The following is a 23,429-nucleotide window of genomic DNA, read 5'->3' on the forward strand; positions in this document are numbered from 1 at the left end:
TCAGTTCTCTAATCGTTTCGTTACGGCATGATATTCGTGCATGACGGCAGAAATTGCTTTTATTATATTGCAAATCGTGAAAGCTTCCGCGTCATGCATGTCTGTGTTACACAAAATGTATTGATGCCTTACTACATGCCACTTATATCATCGCTTGTAGAAGGATATAGTATTTTCACCACTGTCAGTCGTTTACACGATTAACAATTTTTCTATTCAAAGAGGCGGAGTTTCGCATCAAGTTTACGAGTGTAGACAAGCAGGGGTAACGAAGCAACGATTGACCGAGGTACCTGTTTGCGATGGCTTTATTTAGCCTGTATAGTGTACATAAGGACAGAGCTATAAATACATATCGCTTATATTTTAGATCGATGTATTTTACCGAGACAACAAAATGATCAAAATAAACGTGTTCAATTAAGAGAGATTAATCTAATCAACTACTAGCGTTTTCATAATAAAATCGAAAATCGATTTGGAAGATTCTTAAAATAACTAAACGACATTATATGAAATAAAACTTATTAAGTTAAAAGTGTAGTGTAAAAATAATAAACACAAATAGTGTAATATAGTATTGTGAAGTACTCGCCTCGGTTACAAGGAACAATTTCTCGTTGACTCGACATTTTTCTTCGCTTATATTCCTTCGTTCCGTGACTGTATGCCTGCACCGTCGTTGTCGAACTGCCCGAGCTTTCTTGCAAGTACAGTTGGCGCCCGCCAACTGATCTTTACACTCGTGTTTCCATCGTGACGAACTCCTACGATACGTCTTAGTCTTCCTCCCTCATGATCCCTCAGCACGAAGGGAATCCCCAGTTACGCTTCGCCCCCCTCCCCAACAGTGGAATATTTCAACCTCACGGCAGCAGTTCGTGGAAGCTGCGCTCCACCTTTCATTTACCTGTTGCATTTTTAAAGAGAGCATACAGTTGTATTGTAGTCGAAAGTTGGAAAAGAAGGGGACCTTTCCTATAAGTATATCGTCCATGCATTCATTATTTCTAAAATTACAGTTGCAGTTATTTTTTCCTTTTTCTTTATGCAATGCAGCAGAAATATTTAACAAGTTGTGATTGGTCAACGGTCGATGACCATGGGTCGCGCGTTTTGCTGTCGACCTGCGAGCAAATTTTAGCATGAATAAAGTTATTCGACGATCGCGATTGGTCGGCGAGGCGTTTCTCGTCGTCGCCAAAGAGAAATATGGGGAGGACCACGCTCAGCCGACTGGTCAGGTTCAGCCTTCATATTTACGGTATATGGCCGTATGTACCGTCGACTGTGGTGTTCAGATTGTACTGGATCATAGCGCTGAGCATGGCTCAAGTATTTCAATATCGATACGTAGTGATGAACATTCATATGGACGATTTTTCCAAGTATATGGATGGAGTGAGCAGCGCAATGACGTCTTCTTTATTCTACATTAAGCTCATTATCCTTTGGATTTATCAACGGTAAGGCGTATTTTATGGAATAATCATGTTACTCGTCTCATTATTAGCACTTGCCAAAACTACCGATCAGAAAAGTATCGAATAATAATTAATCGGTCCTCGATTTTATTCAATCAGTTTCATTATGAGAACTGAGAGTACACACATGACTGCGTATTATGAGTTGTCTATTATTTATGATACTTTAATAAAATATTGGCGTCAAAAATTCAGAATTAATTTAATTTATGTTAGACGAGTGTGAAAAAGAACATTAACGTGAATGGTGCACCCAATCTTCCGTAGAATATTTTACGATCTATTGCAAATGATGTCTGCGGATTGGCAAGATAGCACTTTGAACCGCTGTAGCTCGCGCGTAATGATAGACGGGGCAAATCTTGCACGTCGTACCTCGAGGTGGATTATCGGCATGCAAGTAGTCGCCGTATTTTTATACAGCGCCGGTGTACTCGCCGCTAACGCAAACAGTCCCGAGACATTAGAGCCGTACGCGCGAGATCTCATTCTGACGATGGAGCTGCCATTCAACATTAGCACAAATTTCATTTACACGACAGTTCAATCCGTTCAATTTTATCACCTGTTTTTAGTCGCCTGCGGCATTACGAATATTAATTCCCTTCTCGTTACTTTGGTAAGCTTAAATTGCGTGTTACGCTTACTCAAAGTTAAAATGAGACGAAATCCATTTTTAATTTATTTCAATTTGATCTTATATCTGATAAGATCGTCCATAATTTAAATTTTAAATTAAATATATTACGTATATGTACGTATTAGTAATATTTTATACTTTATGTAAATAATTTGCTAAATTATTTTTTATATTTTTTTCCGATATCTTTAAAAATTACTCAAGAGATAATTTTTCATTTCCTGAGAGAGAAAGATTAAGAAGCTATAAACTTTAGATAATTCACGTCTGTGGTCAAATCGATATTCTTCGAGAATCGTTGACAAAAATCTCCAAATGTACAGCGGATTCGATGGACGAATTTACATTGAGATCGTTGATTATTAAGCACCAGCGCATTATTATATTTGCGGAAAGTATTGAGACTCTTTACACGTACATCGCATTTATGATGCTTTTATCAGACACGATCATCATATGCTGTTTAGGATTTATTATCGTTACCGTAAGTAACAAGTCGAAAGTTTGCTTACTTATAAATATATAAATATTGCGTAACGGATTAAAAGACTGTTGATAATTATTAACACTAAAGATGTCTGTGGAAGTATCGCGTATGTGTAATTGCTGCGGAATATTAACTCATACTAAATTACTGTTCGCGTACATGGAAATTTCAGTCGCTCAACTCGCCTAATGTCGCAGCAATTTTGGTAAAGTCTGTGTTATACTACATCACGATGAACGTTGAGGCATTCATATACTGTTTTAGTGGTGAACATCTGAGCGCCAAGGTTAGCTCCAAGAGAAAAAAATGGCAGTTTCATTAATTTGCAGATATCTCGATCCTGTATTTTTCTCTTTTCAGAGTAAAATGATTGGAAGTGCGGCGTACGATTCTCTCTGGTACAATTTTCCAGTAAAAGAAAGTCGAACTATATTGTTCCTCATTGTCAGATCGCAGAAAAGTTTGACGATCACGAGCGGAAGGATTTTCGACCTCTCTTTGGAGAGATTTACTAGCGTAAGATTTCACTTATACATATTTTTTGCATTTGTTTGCCTTGTAACTTTACGTAAAATTTAAATATTTTTAACATGTTTTATTATGATAATTATTTTTTAAAGGTTTTAATTAATATTAAAATAATTTTTTTTTTATAGTAACAATAGACAAATTAAAACAAAATTCATTATTCTTATTTTTTAATTATTAACGAAATTCACTATTCTTATATATTAATTATCGAAATAACTTAAGTTGCAAAAATTAACATGGCTTTGTTTACTCCACATTAAATTACAAACAGCTTCATATAATTTCCGTTGGTTATTATATTGTAATTTAGTTATATTTCTTTTCATATTACTGTATTATTTAATTTCTGAATATTCCATACATATATGTGATATGGATTATAGATCACAAATAATAATATTTCAGGTAGTAAAAGCATCGTTGTCGTATATATCTGTACTCTTGGCGATGTACTAAAGACAAGTGAGTGATGTATTGATAATAGTTGTAACAATAACATAAAACAATAGTAAATGAAAAATATGGCAAATATTACTACATTTTCATCTCCCACGAGTTGCGACTAGTTTGAACTATTTTACTATTTAAATTTTTTCTTGCACAAAAAAAGGGATATTATTGGTGTTAATGCGAAATAAAAAATTACGACGAAACACTTTCTTGTTTTGAACTTCATGATACTATTGATAAAACAAAATCCACTCGAATCCTTTTTTCCCGTGCTTTCAGTTGATTCATCTACGGTGCAAAGGCAGTACTGTAAAACAAACTTTTGCAATTTCGCTTTCTCTTGACATTTCCGGCCCATCTTCAAGTCTTGCATTACTTAACATGGCTTTTGTGCACAACTTCTGATCTGACATTCGCATGTGCTTTTTTTTATTATACTGTATTGATATTGTATTGATTAATCGTGTATGGTCAATTTCTTGCGAGGCGCTTTTGCGTTCCAATCATCAGCGATACCTACTTTTTCAATATTTGCGATACTTCTCGATCAAAGAAAGAGCACTGATGTTCGATGCTTTATGAATCATTGATAGGAAAGCTTCTTTCTCGCTGCTGTGAAAATAACGAGTACAGTATGTTTCTCTATAAAATTTGTTTTTCGTATCTTTATAGCATTTGATCCAACGTGTCGTGCCCCGTTTTGCGCAGATTTTACTGGTTCACGACAACATTAATCGTTGTTTAAATTTGTCAGTATGCTTAAATCGTAGTGCACTACTATACCGAGGGACTGAGAGAAATAGATTTGATAGACAATTTAAACTGCTCTTTGGCGTACAGCTTGTTGCTCTTTATCAGTTCTCTAATCGTTTCGTTACGGCATGATATTCGTGTATGACGGCAGAAATTGCTTCTATCATATTGCAAATCGTGAAAGCTTCGGCGTCATGCATGTCTGTGTTACACACAATCTATTGATGCACGGAGAAAATTGCTACGGTTGTTACAACAACATTCTCTATGATTGAAAAAGAAATGTATGTGAATTCAAGTTAAATTGATATTACATTGAATGTAGCTGTTAAGATATGCTCATTTATACAGTTTTCATAACCGTAGTTCTTACGATACGTGACATTCGGTTACAATACCCTCGTATATGGTTGCCTCAACCAAAGAATTATTGCTATCTCTCTTATGTGGTCTGCAGCACAAATATTATGGTTGAGAGATCCATAAGATATAGCTGCACGGTACAGCACTGAATCACTGCATGATTGAGAGGTTAGTTCCATTGCGCGCGCAAAAGAATTTCTGCATAGAATAAAGTGGATTTGATAAGGATGTTTTAACTTTATAAATATACTTTTTTCATAAATATATTTACGAACACAAAATTTCGTAATGAGCCGACACTGGTTTCTGATATTCACCCGACATTAAGAAATATTATATTATATGTCCAATTCAAAATTTTATTACTCTTTTTAAACTAAATTTGTTTCTTAAGATGATTTTTGAAAAATTATATATTTGCGCTGGTTATGCCATATGTAGACTATAATATAACACTTACATTAAATTAAGAAGTAGTCTACCACGTAAGGCAGTTGGCTCACGATCCAGAGGTCCCGAGTTCGAATCCCACCAAGGTAAGTGTTTTTTTCAAATACGAGAAAATATTTATAATCATAGACTGCATCTTAAGAAACAAATTTAGTTAAAAAATAGTAATAAAATTTCGAAATAAATAATTTTTTTTGTCGGGTGAATATTTGTTTATTATGGTTGTAACATCCATATATTATGGTTGCAACATCCATATAGTAGCTACCCTCACTAAGGTTAGGGCAACCATATAGGTCACTTCCAGAGTACTATGGTTTCCATAACCTTTTTGTATGGATGGGCGAAAATTAACATTATTATTCTGTTGTAGCAACCGTAACTTTTTCTCCGTGTGCCTTACCGTATGCCACTAACACCTTCGCGTGCAGAAAGATATAGTATTTTCACCACCGTCAGTCGTTTACACGATTAACAATTTTTCTATTCAAAGAGACGGAGTTTCGCATCAAGTGTACAAGTGTAGACAAGCAGGGGTAACGAAGCATCGATTTACCGAGATACCTGTTCGCGATGACTTTATTTAGCTTGTAGTGTATAAGCCAGTGCTATAAATTAATACATCGCTGATATTTTAGAACGATGTATTTTACCGAGACAACAAAATAATGACCAAAATACACGTGTTTAATTAAGAGAGATTAATTTAATCAGCGTTTTTATATTAAAATCGAAAATTGATTTGGAATTAGTAAGATTCTTAAAGTAACTAAACGACATTATATGAAATAAAACTTATTACGTTAAAAGTGTAGTGTAAAAATAAACACAAATAGTGTAATATAGTATTGTGAAGTACTCGCCTCGGTTACAAAGAACAATTTCTCGCTCTGACTGCATTTTTCTTCGCTTATACCGTCATTCTGTAACTCTGTATGCCTGCACCGTCGTTGTCGAACTCCCCGAGCTTTTTTGCAAGCACAGTTGGCGCGCGCCAACTGTAATCTTTACACTCGTGTTTTCATCGTGACGAACTCCTACGATACGTCTTAGTCTTCCTCCCTCATGATCCCTCAGCACGGAGGGAATCCCCAGTTATGCTTCGCCCCTCTCCCCAGCAGCGGAATATTTCAACCTTACGGCAGCAGTTCGTGGAAGCTGCGCTCTACCTTTCCTTTACCTGTTGCATTTTTAAAGAGAGCATACAGTTGTATTGTAGTTGAAAGTTGGAAAAGAGAGAGAAGGGGACCTTTCCTATATATAAGTATATCGTCTATGCATTCATTATTTCTAAAATTACAGTTGCAGTTATTTTTTTCTTTTTCTTTATGCAATGCAGCAGAAATATTTAACAAGTTGTGATTGGTCAATGGTCGATGACCATGGGTCGCGCGTTTTTCTGTCGACCTGCGAGCAAGTTTTAGTATGAATAAAGTTATTCGACGATCGCGATTGGTCGGCGAGGCGTTTCTCGTCGTCGCTGAAGAGAAATATGGGGAGGACCACGCTCAGCCGACTGGTCAGGTTCGGCCTTCATATTTACGGTATATGGCCGTACGTACCGTCGACTGTGGTGTTCAGATTGTACTGGATTATAGCGCTGAGCACGGCTCAAGTCTTTCAATATCGATACGTAGTGATGAACATTCATATGGACGACTTCTCCGAGTATATGGATGGAGTGAGCAGCGCAATGACGTCTTCTTTACTCTACATTAAGCTTATTATTCTTTGGATCTATCAACGGTAAGGCGTACTTGTGGAATAATATGCAAATCATGTTACTCGTCTCATTATTAGCACTTGCCGAAACTACCGATCAGAAAAGTATCGAATAATAATTTAGAAGTTGAACGAACTTACCTTAAGTGAAGTTCGACTATAATTATGCTGTCTCGTCCGGATGGATATATGTGTAGTGCGCCCCCTGCGCAGTTACCAACAGGCGATTTTAAAGACTCTAAAACGCGCGTTTTTCTCGGTCCGCGCGCGAGTCGAGCGTCCCTTCCCCGCCGTAGCGCTTCATACTTTTAAAGCTGCAAATCTGAAATTGGGGATTGGGAGGGTGGGACTATCCATCCGGACGAGACAGCATAATTATAGTCGAACTTCACTTAAGGTAAGTTCGTTCAACTTCTAAATTATGCAACGTCTCGTCCGGATGGATATATGTGTAGATATTTAAAGCCCAGATTTGCACCCGAGATCCTGTTTGCGATACAGAATCCCAATCATGCACTGTGCAATACAGAGAAGATCAATATGTTAACCGGTATTAAGAATGGTTTGGTCTGCAAAAGGTTTAAAGATGAGCAAGGATTGCGGTCTTCCAATCTTCGAAGTCTTGAGACTGGCTGGAATTTTGATGACCAAGGTTTCGGTAATTGTGATGTTTGAAAGTTATATAGCTGCTAGCGTTTGCAACCCTTGAGCAATTGTGAGCGCGAGAAGCGTCACCAACTTTCTAGAGAGGACTTCCAGCGAGAGATCCTCGTGGGGGTATAAAGTAGATCAATAGGTGATTACCTGCGCCGGAATCCCAAATAAAAATGTATCTAGGACGCTGTGGTTTCAGCGCCGCTACCTCTTAAAAAATTCTTCTCACCAACGGGTGTGAGCCTATTTCTTCTGCAGAAAGCAGAAAAAAGGCTTGGCGATACGTTCAGAGTTAATCTCGTCAATTTTTCCCTTTTCTCTGGAGGAATAGAAACTGAAAAATATATAGAGCCAAATATGAACCCTAAGAAATGATAGGGTGTGTAAGAAGAAAACACACTTTTCCGTTCGTTAAGGTGATTTGACGTTTAGTTATTGAGATATTAAATCTCAAAGTTGGCATTTTTAACATAGATTTTATGGGAAATTGTACCGAAACATACAATTTTCGAGAATTTCACTCACTATTTGTAAAGAAACAAGTTCAAAAAACTGAAAATAACATTATTTGATTGTCTTCTCTAGATAGTTAAATATTTTGATTGTCTTCTCTAGATGGTTAAATATATCGATAACTGTCTTGTTGTTGTCAAAATTTTGTTAAAAAATATTAGTCATAATAAAGTTACTTTATATTCCTCCCTCTCTATTTCTCTTTTTGCACGTAATTTCATCAATTTATTGGCCTTTTAAAGATATCAAATTTAAACGACTTCCTTTTAAATTTCGATATCTTTGTCGTCGTAAATAATTACGTTTTTTTTTTTTTTTTTTTGGACGTATTACAAAATGACTGGTCTCTAATCCGTCAATAAAAAATACGTCGCAAAATTAATCTTTTCTGTTTTTCACTTTACTTTTACACTCCACGTCCAACATACGCAATACTAAATCTTGATAAAATACAAGCAAAAGAGTCTTATTGTTGCTCCACGTTTCCTAATAACGGATCAGATAGGAACTTGCTTGAAAACGTAGTAACGTTTACTGGCACTTCTTCTTTTTACGCTAGAAAACGAAAATTACATATATGTGCATACAATAATACGTAACGAAATATCGCAAGGATATTTATAAATATGCATGGTATGACTTGCATTATATACAGTTGCATTATATAATTGCTATGAACCGTATTAGTCATTGTGTAAAGGTTTTTGGAAAACAAGTATTTTTGGTTCCATGTAGAAAAAATAAAAAAAAAAATATCTCTGCGTACATATGAAATCTAAACAAAAATAGAATAAAATCTCCGTTTTACTCTTTCTAAATTTTCATTTATCGTTTACTTCGTTTAAATCATCGAACCATTGTTCGTTAATTGATCCATTTTCCGTTTTCCGTGTTTTTTTTTTTTTTTTTGTGATTAAACCAATATTAGTAACAGAAGACTAAACAGTGGTCCAAGCTCATCGAAAACATTCCTTTTTTACCTATATTTAGATATGATTATATCTGTATAAATTTGGCAGTGGTATAGGCACATATGTTATCCGCATTTCTGGTACTCTGCTTGATTCTTCTACAGTGTATAATGATAGCAAATCCCTAGATATGTTATAAAACTTTACCTTACTCATTTTTTACAAATATCTAATCACTTCAAAGTGTCTCGCGAATTCATCAGGTATACAACATATACCATTCGTCAGGATGATCGAACGTGAGCGTTCTCTCTTCACGTCTTTGTCCTATTTTCGACGTTTATAGTTGAAGTCACTCCATTGAGTTCATCTTGGATTTGCTGAAGAGTCTTGCCTTTTGTTTCGGGCAACAGTAATACCGTGAAAAAGATACTAATGATGCAGAAATCTTCGGATATCCAGAAGATCACGTACTTGCCATTGAACGCTTCTTCAAGATTGATGGAGAACTTGGCTATGATAAAGTTCAAAACTTTGCTAAAGAAAACAGTTATAGTAGAAGTTCTAGCCTTGATGTTCGAAGCGAACATCTCACCCATCAATGCCCACGGAATCGGATTCCAGCCTACGCTGTACGTAGCAATGTAGACGATAAGCGTGAACATCGGCAACCAGGATATCTGCTCTATCATTCTAGCACTTGTTAGGTATAAGACAAAACGACGTTGACGTGTAATAAGGCCAAAAATTCAATCAAAGTTGATGAATTGTCGCGTTTCTTGACGGCCTTTCGATCAGCTGTACGCGACGTGAATATGTGGCAGCGCCGTGCCGTTGGCACTGGCATGATAGCTGTTTACAGCCGAGAAATGCAATGTCACGACATTTCTCTTGTACGAATGTCAACTAAAGTCAAATCTTGAACTGTTTACATTTATCAGTAGATAAATTAATACATAATCAAATGAAAAGTTACATTATATAACCAGTAATTATACAAATGTCTAAATTATATCCATAAAAAATTGTTTTCCTTAAAATCAAATTTAGGCTTTATATTGACTCATATAGTACTTTGCATCTCCTTGTCTGATAAATGAATGGAGGGTTCAAACTCCTAATGAGGTGGATGGTGCTTAAAGGGTAACTTATAATCTGTAACCGCTTGAAGATTCACTGGATCGGATGTATTTTCCGTCCATTTGGATCAATAAACCGGATAGTCTGCCGGCTCTGGTTACCTGATTTTATTCTAACACCTTCTGGAGCGGGACCTGTAGCGGTGTGACGACTGGCTACTGCTGCTCGTGGGTACTTAATTCGCTGCTGAGTCTCCTTCGAGAGCGTCAAGGAAGCATTGACAATGTCCTTGGAGGACTTCCCCTCGAGACTGTTCTTAATTTGCTTACTGAAAGAATTACTAATTAATAAATTATCTGCCGAAACGGTATCGGTTGTGGTCTTGGCCAAAGTATTAAAGTCCGGCTTGATATGAGCCCGTCTAGACAAGGAACGGCGATAGTATAAATCTGCTATATTCTTTACTCCCTTGTTGAGTTTACCGACTGCAGCACAAACCTCGACGATGAGGGACCTTTGCGTCTCTCGTCTGAGAAGGTCCGACAATGCCTCTCCGAAAGCAAGGAGGGCGAAGCCGACCTGATCCTGGTTGATACAACAGTACTCGTCTCTCTTGCCTATAGCCCTATTTTTTAAAGCCGATTTGCACTCTGGGTTTAGCTTAGGAGCCTTGATGAAGGCTAATTCCTCCGAGGAAGAGTGCTTCTTTAAGTAGAGCTTCTCGCTAATCCGCGGGAAGGCTCTTCCAAACCAGCTCACGCCACTGCTGAAAGACAAGGTCGTTCCAGGAATATCTGCTGTTTGACATACGGCAGCGAAAAACTATCTAGTTAGGGTATCCGCCGAATTCTCAGCTGCAGCGGGCTCCGCCAAAACTATTGTCTAGCTCGGGGAGGGAACGTGGGCAAGCCATCATCTGAATGGTTATTTACCACCGCTACAGCCGAAGAAAAGGTATTCCGATTAATCGGAAAAGGTTGTGTCGACTCCTCTGTCTGTGCCACAGAACTGGGATGAGCGTACACACCTGTAACGTGCGGATCCCTTGGCCTAACCTGTCTAGCAGGACTTGCCATTTCTGCCACCTGAGAGGCAGATCTCGCTCGACCAGGGCTGTCCTCTCTAATGATGTCGTCAGAATTTTTCTCTCCGCATCCGACTCTCGGTCAGTGTGACATGCGAGAGCAGAGGACACGGTCGGCGATAAAGAGGCGACATGTGGATATCTAACCTCTCTCCTCGATAATACCTCGATCAGCTGCGATAAACTAGTTTTCCAGATCCTCGATGCGATCACGATGACTGGACGACGATGACTTCTTCCTCTTCCTTGATTTATGCGTAGATTTGTCCATTTATACTCGATAAATGACGGAAATCTAGCAAGGATAATAATCACGCTGTTGATAATCGCAAAACAGGAAAAACAATGAAGCGCTACGGCGGGGAAGGGACGCTCGACTCGCGCGCGGACCGAGAAAAACGCGCGTTTTAGAGTCTTTAAAATCGCCTGTTGGTAACTGCGCAGGGGGCGCACTACACATATATCCATCCGGACGAGACGTTGCATAATTAATCGGTCCTCGATTTTATTCAATCAGTTTCATTATAAGAACTGAGAGTATACACATGACTGCGTGTTATGAGTTGTCTGTTATTTATGATACTTTAATAAAATATTGGCGTCAAATTCAGAATTAATTTAATTTATGATAGACGAGTGTGAAAAAGAACATTAACGTGAATGGTGCGTCCAATCTTCCGTAGAATATTTTACGATCTATTGCAAATGATGTCTGCGGATTGGCAAGATAGCACTTTGAACCGCTGTAGCTCGCGCGTAATGACAGACGGGGCACATCTTGCACGTCGTACCTCGAGATGGATCGTCGGCATGCAAATCGGCTCCGCATCTTTTTACGGTGTCGGTGTACTGGCTGCTAACGCAAACAGTCCCGAGACATTAGAGCCGTACGCGCGAGAGCTCATTCTAAAGATGGAGCTGCCATTCAACATTAGCACAGATTTTATTTACACGACAGTTCAATCCGTTCAATTTTATCACCTGTTTTTAGTCGCTTGCGGCATTACGATTATTAATTCCCTTCTCGTCACTTTGGTAAGCTTAAATTGTGTGTTACGCTTTTTCAAAGTTAAAATGAGACAAATTCCATTTTTAATTTATATATTTTAATTTGATCTTATATCTGATAAGATCGTCCATAATTTAAATTTTAAATTAAATATATTACGTATATGCATTAGTAATATTTTATACTTTATGTAAATGATTTGCTAAATTATTTTTTATATTTTTCTCCGATATCTTTATATAAAAATTACTCAAGAGATAATTTTTAATTTCCTGAGAGAGAAAGATTATGAAGCTATAAACTTTAGATAATTCACGTCTGTGGTCAAATCGATATTCTTCGAGAATCGTTGACAAAAATCTCCAAATGTACAGCGGATTCGATGGACGAATTTACATTGCGATCGTTGATTATTAAGCACCAGCGCATTATTATATTTGCGGAAAATATTGAGACTCTTTTCACGTACATCGCATTTATGATGCTTTTATCAGACACGATCATCATATGCTGTTTAGGATTTATTATCGTTACCGTAAGTAACAAGTCCAAAGTTTGCTTATTTATAAATATATAAATATTGCGTAACGGATTAAAAGACTGTTGATAATTATTAACACTAAAGATGTCTGTGGAAGTATCGTGTATGTGTAATTAACTCATACTATAAATTACTGTTCGCGTACATGGAAATTTCAGTCGCTCAACACACCTAATGCTGCAGCAATTTTGGTAAAGACATTGATATACTACATTTCGATGAACGTCGAGGCATTCATATACTGTTTTTGCGGTGAACATCTGAGCGCCAAGGTTAGCTCTAAGAGAAAAAATTGGCAGATTCATTAATTCGCAAATATCTCGATCTTGTATTTTTCTCTTTTCAGAGTAAAATGATTGGAAGTGCGGCATACGATTCTCTCTGGTACGATTTTCCAGCTAAAGAAAGTCGAACTATATTGTTCCTCATTGTCAGATCGCAGAAAAGATTGACGATCACGAGCGGAAGGATCTTCGACCTCTCTTTGGAGAGATTTACTAGCGTAAGTTTTCACTTATACATATTTTTGCATTTGTTTGCCTTGTAACGTTACGTAAAATTCAAATATTTTTAACAAGCTTTATCATGATAATTATTTTTTAAAGGTTTTAATTACTATTAAAACAAAAATCTTCTGTTTTTTTTATAGTAAGAGTATACAGATTGAAACCAAATTCACTATTCTTATATATTAAATATCGAAATAACTTAAGTTGCAAAAATTAACATGGCAATGTTCACATTGCATTAAATTACAAACAGTTTCATATAATTTCCGTTGGTTATTATATTGTAATTTAGTTATATTTCTTTTCATATTACTGTATTATTTAATTTCTGAATATTCCATACAGTAATATGGATTATAGATCACAAACAATAATATTTCAGGTTGTAAAAGCTTCGTTGTCGTATATATCTGTACTTTTGGCGATGTACTGAAGATGAGTGATGCCATGTGTTGATAATGGTTGTTGTTACGTGGTTAACTATTTTGGAGGTCTGGGAAATGGAATAAAGCTTGTCCTTTTTATTGCACACACGAACGTTATTTTATTGCAAATGGCGATATATCAGTATCTTGTCTTGCCGGGACTCGTGGGACTGGTGCGTGTTACAGCGGTCTTTAATAGGGAATAGTGTACACAAGTGTATAATGTGCAAGTGCACTTCAACTCAACTTAACTAACTAGAATATAAGAGCGCGAGATACAAAAAATAATAAACGAAATGATATATAGAAAAGATATATAAAAATTAGAAATAAAACTTATATTCGTAACAGTTGTAACAATAACATGAAACAATAGTGAATAGAAAATAGGGTAAATATTACTACTTCTTCATCTCCCACGAGTTGCGAGTTTGAACTATTTTACTATTTGCATCTCCTCTCGCACAAAAAAAGGAATATTATAGTCGTTAATGCGAAACAAAAAATTACGACGAAAACTTTCTTGTTTTGGACGGATATACTTCGTGATACTATTGATAAAACAAAATCCACTCGAATTCTTCTTTTCTAGGTCTTTCAGTTGGTTCATCTACGGTGCAAAGGCAGTATTGTAAAACAAACTTTTGCAGTTTCGCTTTCTCTTGACATTTCCGGCCCGCATCTTCAAGTCTTGAATTACTTAGCATGGCTGTTGTGCACAACTTCTCATCTGACATTCGCATGTGCTTTTTTTTTTATTACTGTATTGATTAATCGTGTATGGTCGATTGCTTGTGAGGCGCTTTCGCGTCCCAATCTTCAGCGATACTTCTCCAATATTTGCGATACTTCTCGATTAAAGAAAGAGCACTGATGTTCCATGCTTTATAAAAATTATAAATTGTTGATAGAAAAGCTTCTTTTTCGCTGCTATGAAAATAACTGCTACGAGTACAGTATGTTTCTCTACAAAATTTGTTCTTCGTATCTTTAGCATTTGATCCAACGTGTCGTGCACAGTTTTGCGCAGATTGTACTGGTTCACGACATTAATCGTCGTTCAAATTTGTCAGTATGCTTACATCTTAGTGCACTACTAGAGGGGCTGAGAGAAATGGATTTGACGGACAATTTAAACTGCTCTTTGGCGTACAGCATGTAGCTCTTTATCAGTTCTCTAATCGTTTCGTTGCGGCATGATATTCGCGTCACGGCAGAAATTGCTTCTATCATATTGCAAATCGTGAAAGCTTCGGCGTCATGCATGTCTGTGTTACACACAATCTATTGATGCCTTACCGCAAGCCACTTATATCTTCGTGTGAGAAAGATATAGTACTTTCACCACCGTCAGTCGTTTACACGATTATCATTTTTTCTATTCAAAGAGGCGGAGTTTCGCATCAAGTGTACGAGTGTAGACAAGCAGGGGTAACGAAGCATCGATTTACCGAGGTACCTTTTCGCGATGGCTTTATTTAGCCTGTAGTTTATAAGGGCAGTGCTGTAAATACATCGCTGATGTTTTAGATCGATGTATTTTACCGAGACAACAAAATGATGACCAAAATAAACGTGTTCAATTAAGAGAGATTAATTTAATCAGCGTTTTTGTATTAAAATCGAAAATTGATTTGGAAGATTCTTAAAATAACTAAATGACACTATATGAAATAAAACTTATTATGTTAAAAGTGTAGTGTAAAAATAATAAACACAAATAGTGTAATATAGTATTGTGAAGTACTCACCTCGGTTATACAAGGAACAATTTCTCACTCTGACTGCATTTTTCTTCGCTTATACCGTCGTTTTGTAGCTCTGTATGCCTGCACCGTCGTTGTCAAACTGCCCGAGCTTTCTTGCAAGCACAGTTGGCGGGCGCCAACTGTGATCTTTACACTCGTGTTTCCATCGTGACGAACTCCTACGATACGTCTTAGTCTTCCTCCCTCATGATCCCTCAGCACGGAAAGAATCCTCAGTTACGCTTCGCCCCCCTCCCCAGCAGCGGAATATTTCAACCTCACGGCAGCAGTTCGTAGAAGCTGTGCTCTACCTTTCCTTTATCTGTTACATTTTTAAAGAGGACATACAGTTGTATTGTAGTCGAAAGTTGGAAAAGAAGGGGACCCTTCCTGGAAGTATATCGTCTATGTATTTATTATTTATAAAATTATAGTTGCAGTTATTTTTTTTCTTTTTTTTGTGCAATGCAGCAGAAATATTTAACAAGTTGTGATTGATCAATGGTCGATGACATGGGTCGCGCGTTTTGCTGTCGACCTGCGAGCAAGTTTTAGTATGAATAAAGTTATTCGACGACCGCGATTGGTCGGCGAGGCGTTTCTCGTCGTCGCTGAAGAGAAATATGGGGAGGACCACGCTCAGCCGTCTGGTCAGTTTCGGCCTTCATGTTTGCGGTATATGGCCGTATTTACCGTCGACTGTGGTGTTCAGATTATACTGGATCGTAGCGTTGAGCACGGCTCAAGTCTTTCAATATCGATACGTAGTGATGAACTTTCATGTGGACGACTTCTCCGATTATATGGATGGTGTTAGCTGCGCAATGACGTCTTCTTTACTCTACATTAAGCTCATTATCCTTTGGTTCTATCAACGGTAATGCAAACTTATTATATTAAGGCGGAATAATATGCACATCATGTTACTCTCGTCCCATTATTAGCACTTGTCAAAACTACCGATCAGAAAAGTATCGAATAATAATTGATCGGTCCTCGATTTTATTCAATCAGTTTGATTATAAGAACTGAGAGTACACGCATGACTGCATATTGTCAGTTGCCTGTTATTTTTGATACTTTAATACTTTAATAAAATGTTAGCATCATATTCAGAATTAATCTAATTTATGATAGACGAGTGTGAAAAGAAACATTAATGTGAATGGTGCACTTGATCTTCCGTAGAATATTTTACGATCTAGTGCAAATGATGTCTGTGGATTGGAAAGATTGCATTTCGAGCCGCTGTAGCTCGCGCGTAATGATAGACGGGGCAAATCTTTCACGTCGTGCCTCGAGGTGGATCGTCGGCATGTATGTTGGCTCCGTATCTTTTTACAGTCTCGGTGTACTGGCTGGTAACGCAAACAGTCCCGAGAAATTAGAACCGTACGCGCGAGATCTCATTCTGAAGATGGAGCTGCCATTCAACATTAGCACAAATTTTATTTACACAACAGTTCAATCCGTTCAATTTTGTTATCTGCTTTTTATCGTCGCCTGCGGTATTACGACTATCAATTCACTTCTCGTCACTCTGGTAAGCTTAAATTGCGTGTTATGCTTTCTCAAAGTTAAAATGAGACTAATTCCATTTTCTTTATTTTTTTCAATTTTATCTCATATCTGATAAGATTGTCCATAATTTAAATTGAATATGTTACGTATATACATTAGTAATATTTTATGTTATGTAAATTAATTGCTAAATTATTTTTTACATTTTTTTCCGATATCTTAAAAAATGACTCAAGATATAACTTTTATTTTACTGAGAGAGAAAGATCATGAAGCTATAAACCTTAGATAATTCACGTCTGTGGTCAAATCGACATTCTACGAGAATCGTTGACAAAAATCTCCAAATGTTCAGCGGATTCGATGGACGAAATTACGTTGCGATCGTTGATTATTAAGCACCAGCGTATTATTATATTTGCGGAAAATATTGAGACTCTTTTCACGTACATCGCATTTATGATGCTTTTATCAGACACGCTCATCATATGCTGTTTAGGATATATTATCGTTACCGTAAGTAACAAGTCCAAAGTGACGTTTGGTTTTTTATAAATATAAATATTGCGTACCGGATTAAAAGACTGTTGATAATTATTAACAATAAAAATGTATGTGGAAGTATCGTCCCAAGAAAAAATGAGTAGATATAATCATATATGATTATATTTGGTATAAATATATAATTATATATAATTGTATATGTTTTTATATGGGGTCATATCTAATTATACATGGCCTCATGTGCAATTAGTGGACCCATGTACAACCAGATATAGCACCATATCTAATTGTATAATGTGAAGCCAGTTATAATAATATGTGAGTAGTGCACCCTATATAACTAAATATTGTATCATAGACAACTATATATGCAGTCACATATAGCCACCCACATAGAACATAATATTTAATAGATATCTATTAAATATCCCCAATGTATATCCATGATATCTACAAGATATCCAATAAATATCCAAATGTCTGCAATACGAGATCTAATAGATATCTATTAAATATCCGGTGGATATTTATATAAATAATTGCACGTCTAGTGGATATTGATTAGATATTTGCGTGGATATTTATTCGACGTTTTTATTTTTATATATGTCTATTATATACAAATAGAACCCCATAAAGCACATAAACGTTGAATCAACATCTCAAAAATATTATTTCTCTAGATTTAAAAGAGGCTTTGCCGGGGACCTGCTTATATTTGCTTCCAACAGAAATTTACTTACGAGTTGGTCTTACCATTATGCGCCGCTTAGCGGCGTCGTTACGAACTAGTAAATATCTATGATAGACATGTGGTAGATATTTAGTAGACATGGATATGTGGATAACACGTGGATATTTAATGGATCTAATGGATATTTTTGGTAGATATTTTGTGGACATGGATATGTGTGGATAACGTGTGGATATCTTTGGTAGCTATTTTGTGGATATGGATATTTTTACATTTATTAGATATTTATTAAATATCCATAATAGATATGGACGTTATATGGATATGTAGATATCCATTGGATATCTATTAAATATTATGTTCTGTGTGGGCAAATGTATTCATGTGACTAATCTGGATCGATATACAACCAGATATAGCACTATATCTAATTGTATATAAATGTATGTGAAGCCAAATATAATAATATGTGAGTAGTGCACCCTATATATAACTAAATACAGTATTATATACAACTATATATACAGTCACATATAGCCAGATGTATGTGACTAATCTGGACCTATATACAACCAGATATAGCATTATATCTGTATAGATATAGATTCGCAAGTCAACAGATATAGGCTATGGTCAACGTGACGCTACAAATGCTTTGGAGCGTTCTTCTTCTCCTTCTTTCTTCATTGAAAGAAAAGAGAAGAGGAATGCTTCGAAGCATTTGTAGCGTCACGTTGACCGTAGCCATAATCCTGTGTGGCTAGTCCAGCCCATATACAATTATATATATTACAATATTATTTATTCAATTACATATAGCCAGCAATATTCATGTGGCTTACTATGGTTCCGTACATGATTAGATGACCCTTATAACAGAAAATCTATATTATATTTTTAATGGCGACCCAGGAAAAAAAGATTATATATAATTATATATAAATATATATGATTATATGTGATTGTATATGAAATTTGGGGTGTAGTTCCGAATGACCCCCGCTCCCGATCGACTTAAAACTTTACAGATAAGGTTGTTTTCGATGTGAAAAATAAATTCCGCGTGGTCCCAACTTCGGGAAATAAAAATTTTTTTGGTAATTATTTACAAAAGGAACATCCTCCCCGATGACCTTGACCTTGACATATGTTATCAAGGTCACCCTCCTGAGTGACCTTCAGAAGGTTTTAGTCGGCGGTCATTGTTCGTTAAAAAGTTATAAACAAAAAAAGTTTGAAAAATACAGCAGCTATTTTAAGTATTGGAAGGCATAAATGACTAATATATATGTCGAAATAGTTCACGCATACACTTTTCACGCGAGACGAGTTGTCACATGGGTTCGTGGCGCGCTTTACAAGCTCATCGTTTATATATATACATAATGAAACATTATATATAGAGTGACGCGCTTTAAAAGTATTTAAGTGTTTAAACCGCGTCACTAACTTACATAGGTTAAATGACGCGCTTTAAAAGTATTTAAGTGTTTAAATTTATCACCGTATGTTGAAAATTATGCATAATAACCGGTAATTATGTATAATTATCAAATTTATCACTTTTACAGTAACATATATATCATATAGAATCGATTTTAGTCGATAAATGCTATTATTAAAAAAAAAATTTTTATTTCCCGAAGTTGGGACCACGCGGAATTCATTTTTCACATCGAAAACAACTTATCCTTAAAGTTTTAAGTCGATCGGAAGCGGAGGTCATTCGGAACTATATCCGAAATTTATAAAACTAGCTGGTTACCCGGGCTTCGCCCCGGAGGACATATGTAATAAGACACGAAAATAGTCTCTCTCTCTCTCTCCGTCTCTCCCTCCCTCTCTCTCTCTCTCTCTCTCTCTCTCTCTCTCTCTCTCTCTCTCTACTCTCTCTCTCTCTCTCTCTCTCTCTCTCTCTCTCTCTCTCTCTCTCTCTCTCTCTCTCTCTCTCTCTCTCTCTCTCTCTCTCTCTCTCTCTCTCTCTCTCTCTCTCTCTCTCTCTCTCTCTCTCTCTCCGTCTCTCCCTCCCTCTCTCCGTCTCTCTCTCTCTCTCTCTCTCTCTCTCTCTCTCTCTCCGCCTATCTACTATCTAGCGAAACCACTGCCAAGGGAACGGGCTTGGAAAAATTAGCGGGGAAAGAAGACCCTGTTGAGCTTGACTCTAGTCTCCCTCCCTCCCCTCCCCTCCCTCCCTCCTTCCCTCCCTCCCCTCCCTCCCTCCCTCCCTCCCTCCCTCTTTCCCTCCCTCCCTCCCCTCCCTCCCTCCCTCCCTCCCTCTCTCCCTCCCTCCCTCCCTCCCTCCTCCTTCCCTCCCCTCCCTTCCCCCCTCTTTCCCTCTCTCTCTCTCTCCCCTCTCTCTCTCTCTCTCTCTCTCTCTCTCTCTCTCTCTCCCCCTCTCTCCCTTCTTAAATTCTTTAAGATTCACTCAATTATTTCCTAAAAAATTTTAAAAATTTCGTAACCGATTTTCAAAAAGATACCGGTTTCCAAAAAGATCGGTAACGAAAAACTATACAGTTTATAGCACTCCCCGGGAAATTCTACCCCTGTTTTATATACAAATCTTTAAAATTCGATCAATTATTTCCCGAAAAATTTGAAAAACTTCTGATACCGGTTTCCAAAAAGATCGGTAACAAAAAATTATACACTTTATGGCACTCCCCGGGAAATTCTACCCCTGTTTTGACATAATACTTTAAGATTCGGTCAATTATTTCTCGAAAAATTAGAAGAATTAAAAAAACCAATTTCCAGAAAATCGGTAACAAAAAACTTTACATATCATGACACTCCCCGGGAAATTCTACCCCTATTTTATATACTTGTGGTAAAAATTCGGTCCAATAGTTTTTAAGTTAAAAACCCACAAACATACACCACCCGTAAGGATTTTATATAATAGTATAGATAATAGTATAGATATATAGATATATGATTATTTTTTCTCGGAGTGTATGTGTAATTAACTCGTACTAAATTACTGTTCGCGTACATGGAAATTTTAGTCGCTCAACTCACCTAATGTCGCAGCAATTTTGGTAAAGACATTGATATACTACATCTCCATGAACGCCGAGGCATTCATATACTGTTTTTGCGGTGAACATCTGAGCGCCAAGGTCAGCGCCAAGAGAAAAATGGCAGCTTTATTAATTCGCAGATATCTCGATCTTGTATTTTCCTCTTTTCAGAGTAAAATGATTGGAAGTGCGGCGTACGATTCTCTCTGGTACGATTTTTCAGCCAAAGAAAGTCGAACTATATTGTTCCTCATTGTCAGATCGCAGAAAAGATTGATACTCACAAGCGGAAAAATCCTCGACCTCTCTTTGGAGAGATTTACCAGCGTAAGATTTTACTTACATTTGTTTGCCTTGTAACGTGAAACTCGAATATTTTTAACAAGCTTTATCATGATAATTATGTCTTAAAGGTTTTAATTAAAAAAAATTTTTTTTATTTTTTTACAGTAACAATATACAGATTGAAACAAAATTCATTATTCTTACCTTTTAATTATTAACGAAATTTACTATTAATTATCGAAATAATTAACATGGCAATGTTTACATCACATTAAATTACAAACAGCTTTATATAAACTTTGTTCGTTATTATTTGTTATTTAATTATATATATATTTTTCATATTATTGTATTATTTATAATTTCTGAATATTCCATACTTATATGATATAGATTATAGATCACAAATAATAATATTTTAGGTAGTAAAGGCATCGTTGTCGTATATATCTGTACTCTTGGCGATGTACTGAAAACGAGTGATGTATTGATAATAGTTGTAACAATAACATGAAACAATAGTGAATAGAAAATAGGGTAAATATTACTACTTCTTCATCTCCCACAAGTTGCGAGTAGTTTGAACTATTTTATTATTTGCATCTCCTCTCGCACAAGAAAAGAGATATTATATATAGTCGTTAATGCGAAATAAAAAAATACGACAAAAAACTTTCTTGTTTTGGATATACTTCATGATACTATTGATAAAACAAAATCCACTCGAATCCTTTTTTCCTAGTCCTTTCAGTTTGTTCATCTACGATGCAAAGGCAGTACTGTAATACAAACTTTCGCAATTTCGCTTTCTCTTGGCACTTCCGATCCCCATCTTCAATTCTGACAATCGCGGTTCATAAAACGGAATTTTTGTTCTTTACTGTATAATCTTGAATTTATCCCCACTATTTTACCAGAACGACGTTTGATCTTGATGATACAACACAAAATAAGTATTATAGTAGACATAAGACAATGTTTTATACAAAGTTCATGTGACAATGAAACAAAATAATCACTCAAAACTAATAAATTCTGTGCGTCTTCGCTGAGTATTCTGGTATGTACTGCCGTCTCCGTCACGTTTCTTTCAATTTGCGACTACTTTTGCAACACGAGCTATAAGCTCAGCGCGAAGCCCGTTCCGGAGAAACATATCCCCAGCGATATTTTCGCTCGTCCTTTTCCCTTTGTCGACGCGCCTCCAACAGCGAAATTTCACCTACGCGTTGTGCGGATCGTGAAAGCTGCACCCCCGAGGTTGTTGCATTTTAAAGAAAGCACGAGGTCATATTGTCCGTGGTCGGAAACTTGACTTCGCGGAGGGAGAAACGGTACCCCCCTCATCTTTTTTTTTTACGTATTACCTGCAATTATCGATGAGATCGTCGCACGTGGTCCAAAGTCTGTCAAAGTTTGCGATACATGGCTACACTGAGAAACCCATTTAGTTGAATGAATTAAAATTTGGTTGAATCAACTAAATCTCTTGTTTGTATATGGTCAAACAAGAATTGTGGTTGGTGCAACACAAAAATTTAGTTGGAAAATTTAGTAATACCAATACACAAATATAGTTCACTGAACAAAAAATAGTGTTTGTATGAAACTAAATTTATGGCTGGTTTTTTGTTGCGTCAACCAATTATTTTTGTAGTCATATCTAAATAACACAGATTTAGTTAATTTCAGTACAATTTATTCAATCCAATCCAATTTCTTTCAATGTACAGCATAAGGAAAAATACACGGTAGTCATCTCTGCAGTGAATGTAGCTTCTTACAGCGTGCTGGTCAGCATGCATGTAAAAATCCAGGAAATCGTTCACTGTGTAACACTAAACTTTATGCACGTGTCACATATTTAGGTTTGCACAAGGCACATATCCATAAATAATATGCCCCTAAAACAGTTATTATACGATGCACGATTTCATGTATTCTGATACGCATATTGACCGCCACGCTGTAAGAAGCTCAACTCACTACAATGCAACTAATATGTCTTGCACCAACTGATCCACCATACTTGTACGCAAGCCCATTCT

The 23,429-nt window shown here is 36.6% G+C and overlaps 3 protein-coding genes and 1 pseudogene across 3 annotated transcripts; 3 read left to right on the forward strand and 1 right to left on the reverse strand.

Annotated features, from left to right (window-relative positions):
• The first annotated feature begins 615 nt into the window (after positions 1 to 615).
• Positions 616 to 4,164, forward strand: LOC139776282 (odorant receptor 22c-like). Its single transcript, XM_071712853.1, has 6 exons — positions 616 to 1,466; positions 1,752 to 2,103; positions 2,381 to 2,608; positions 2,784 to 2,897; positions 2,972 to 3,127; positions 3,548 to 4,164. Exons 1-6 carry the CDS (start codon positions 1,213 to 1,215, stop codon positions 3,596 to 3,598), a joined length of 1,155 nt encoding a protein of 384 aa, XP_071568954.1. The 5' UTR covers positions 616 to 1,212; the 3' UTR covers positions 3,599 to 4,164.
• Positions 4,165 to 6,650: 2,486 nt separating this feature from the next.
• On the forward strand, positions 6,651 to 13,954 carry LOC139776298 (odorant receptor 13a-like; annotated as a pseudogene).
• On the reverse strand, positions 6,811 to 11,114 carry LOC139776281 (uncharacterized). The gene is made up of 4 exons (XM_071712852.1): positions 10,971 to 11,114; positions 10,200 to 10,860; positions 7,022 to 7,868; positions 6,811 to 6,895 (listed from the first exon to the last, which is right to left on the reverse strand). Exons 1-3 carry the CDS (start codon positions 11,112 to 11,114, stop codon positions 7,714 to 7,716), a joined length of 960 nt encoding a protein of 319 aa, XP_071568953.1. The 3' UTR covers positions 6,811 to 6,895; positions 7,022 to 7,713.
• Positions 13,955 to 15,636: 1,682 nt separating the features above from the next.
• Positions 15,637 to 22,053, forward strand: LOC139776304 (odorant receptor 13a-like). Its single transcript, XM_071712877.1, has 6 exons — positions 15,637 to 16,231; positions 16,543 to 16,897; positions 17,164 to 17,391; positions 21,082 to 21,195; positions 21,268 to 21,423; positions 21,804 to 22,053. The coding sequence occupies exons 1-6, from the start codon at positions 15,978 to 15,980 to the stop codon at positions 21,852 to 21,854; spliced, it is 1,158 nt and encodes a 385-aa protein (XP_071568978.1). The 5' UTR covers positions 15,637 to 15,977; the 3' UTR covers positions 21,855 to 22,053.
• Positions 22,054 to 23,429: the final 1,376 nt, after the last annotated feature.

The sequence above is a fragment of the Temnothorax nylanderi genome, unplaced genomic scaffold (genome assembly GCF_030848795.1).
Source record: "Temnothorax nylanderi isolate EJ_2023f unplaced genomic scaffold, tnyl_v1.0 TNYL_tig0116_pilon, whole genome shotgun sequence".
Taxonomy (NCBI): Eukaryota; Metazoa; Arthropoda; class Insecta; order Hymenoptera; family Formicidae; genus Temnothorax; species Temnothorax nylanderi.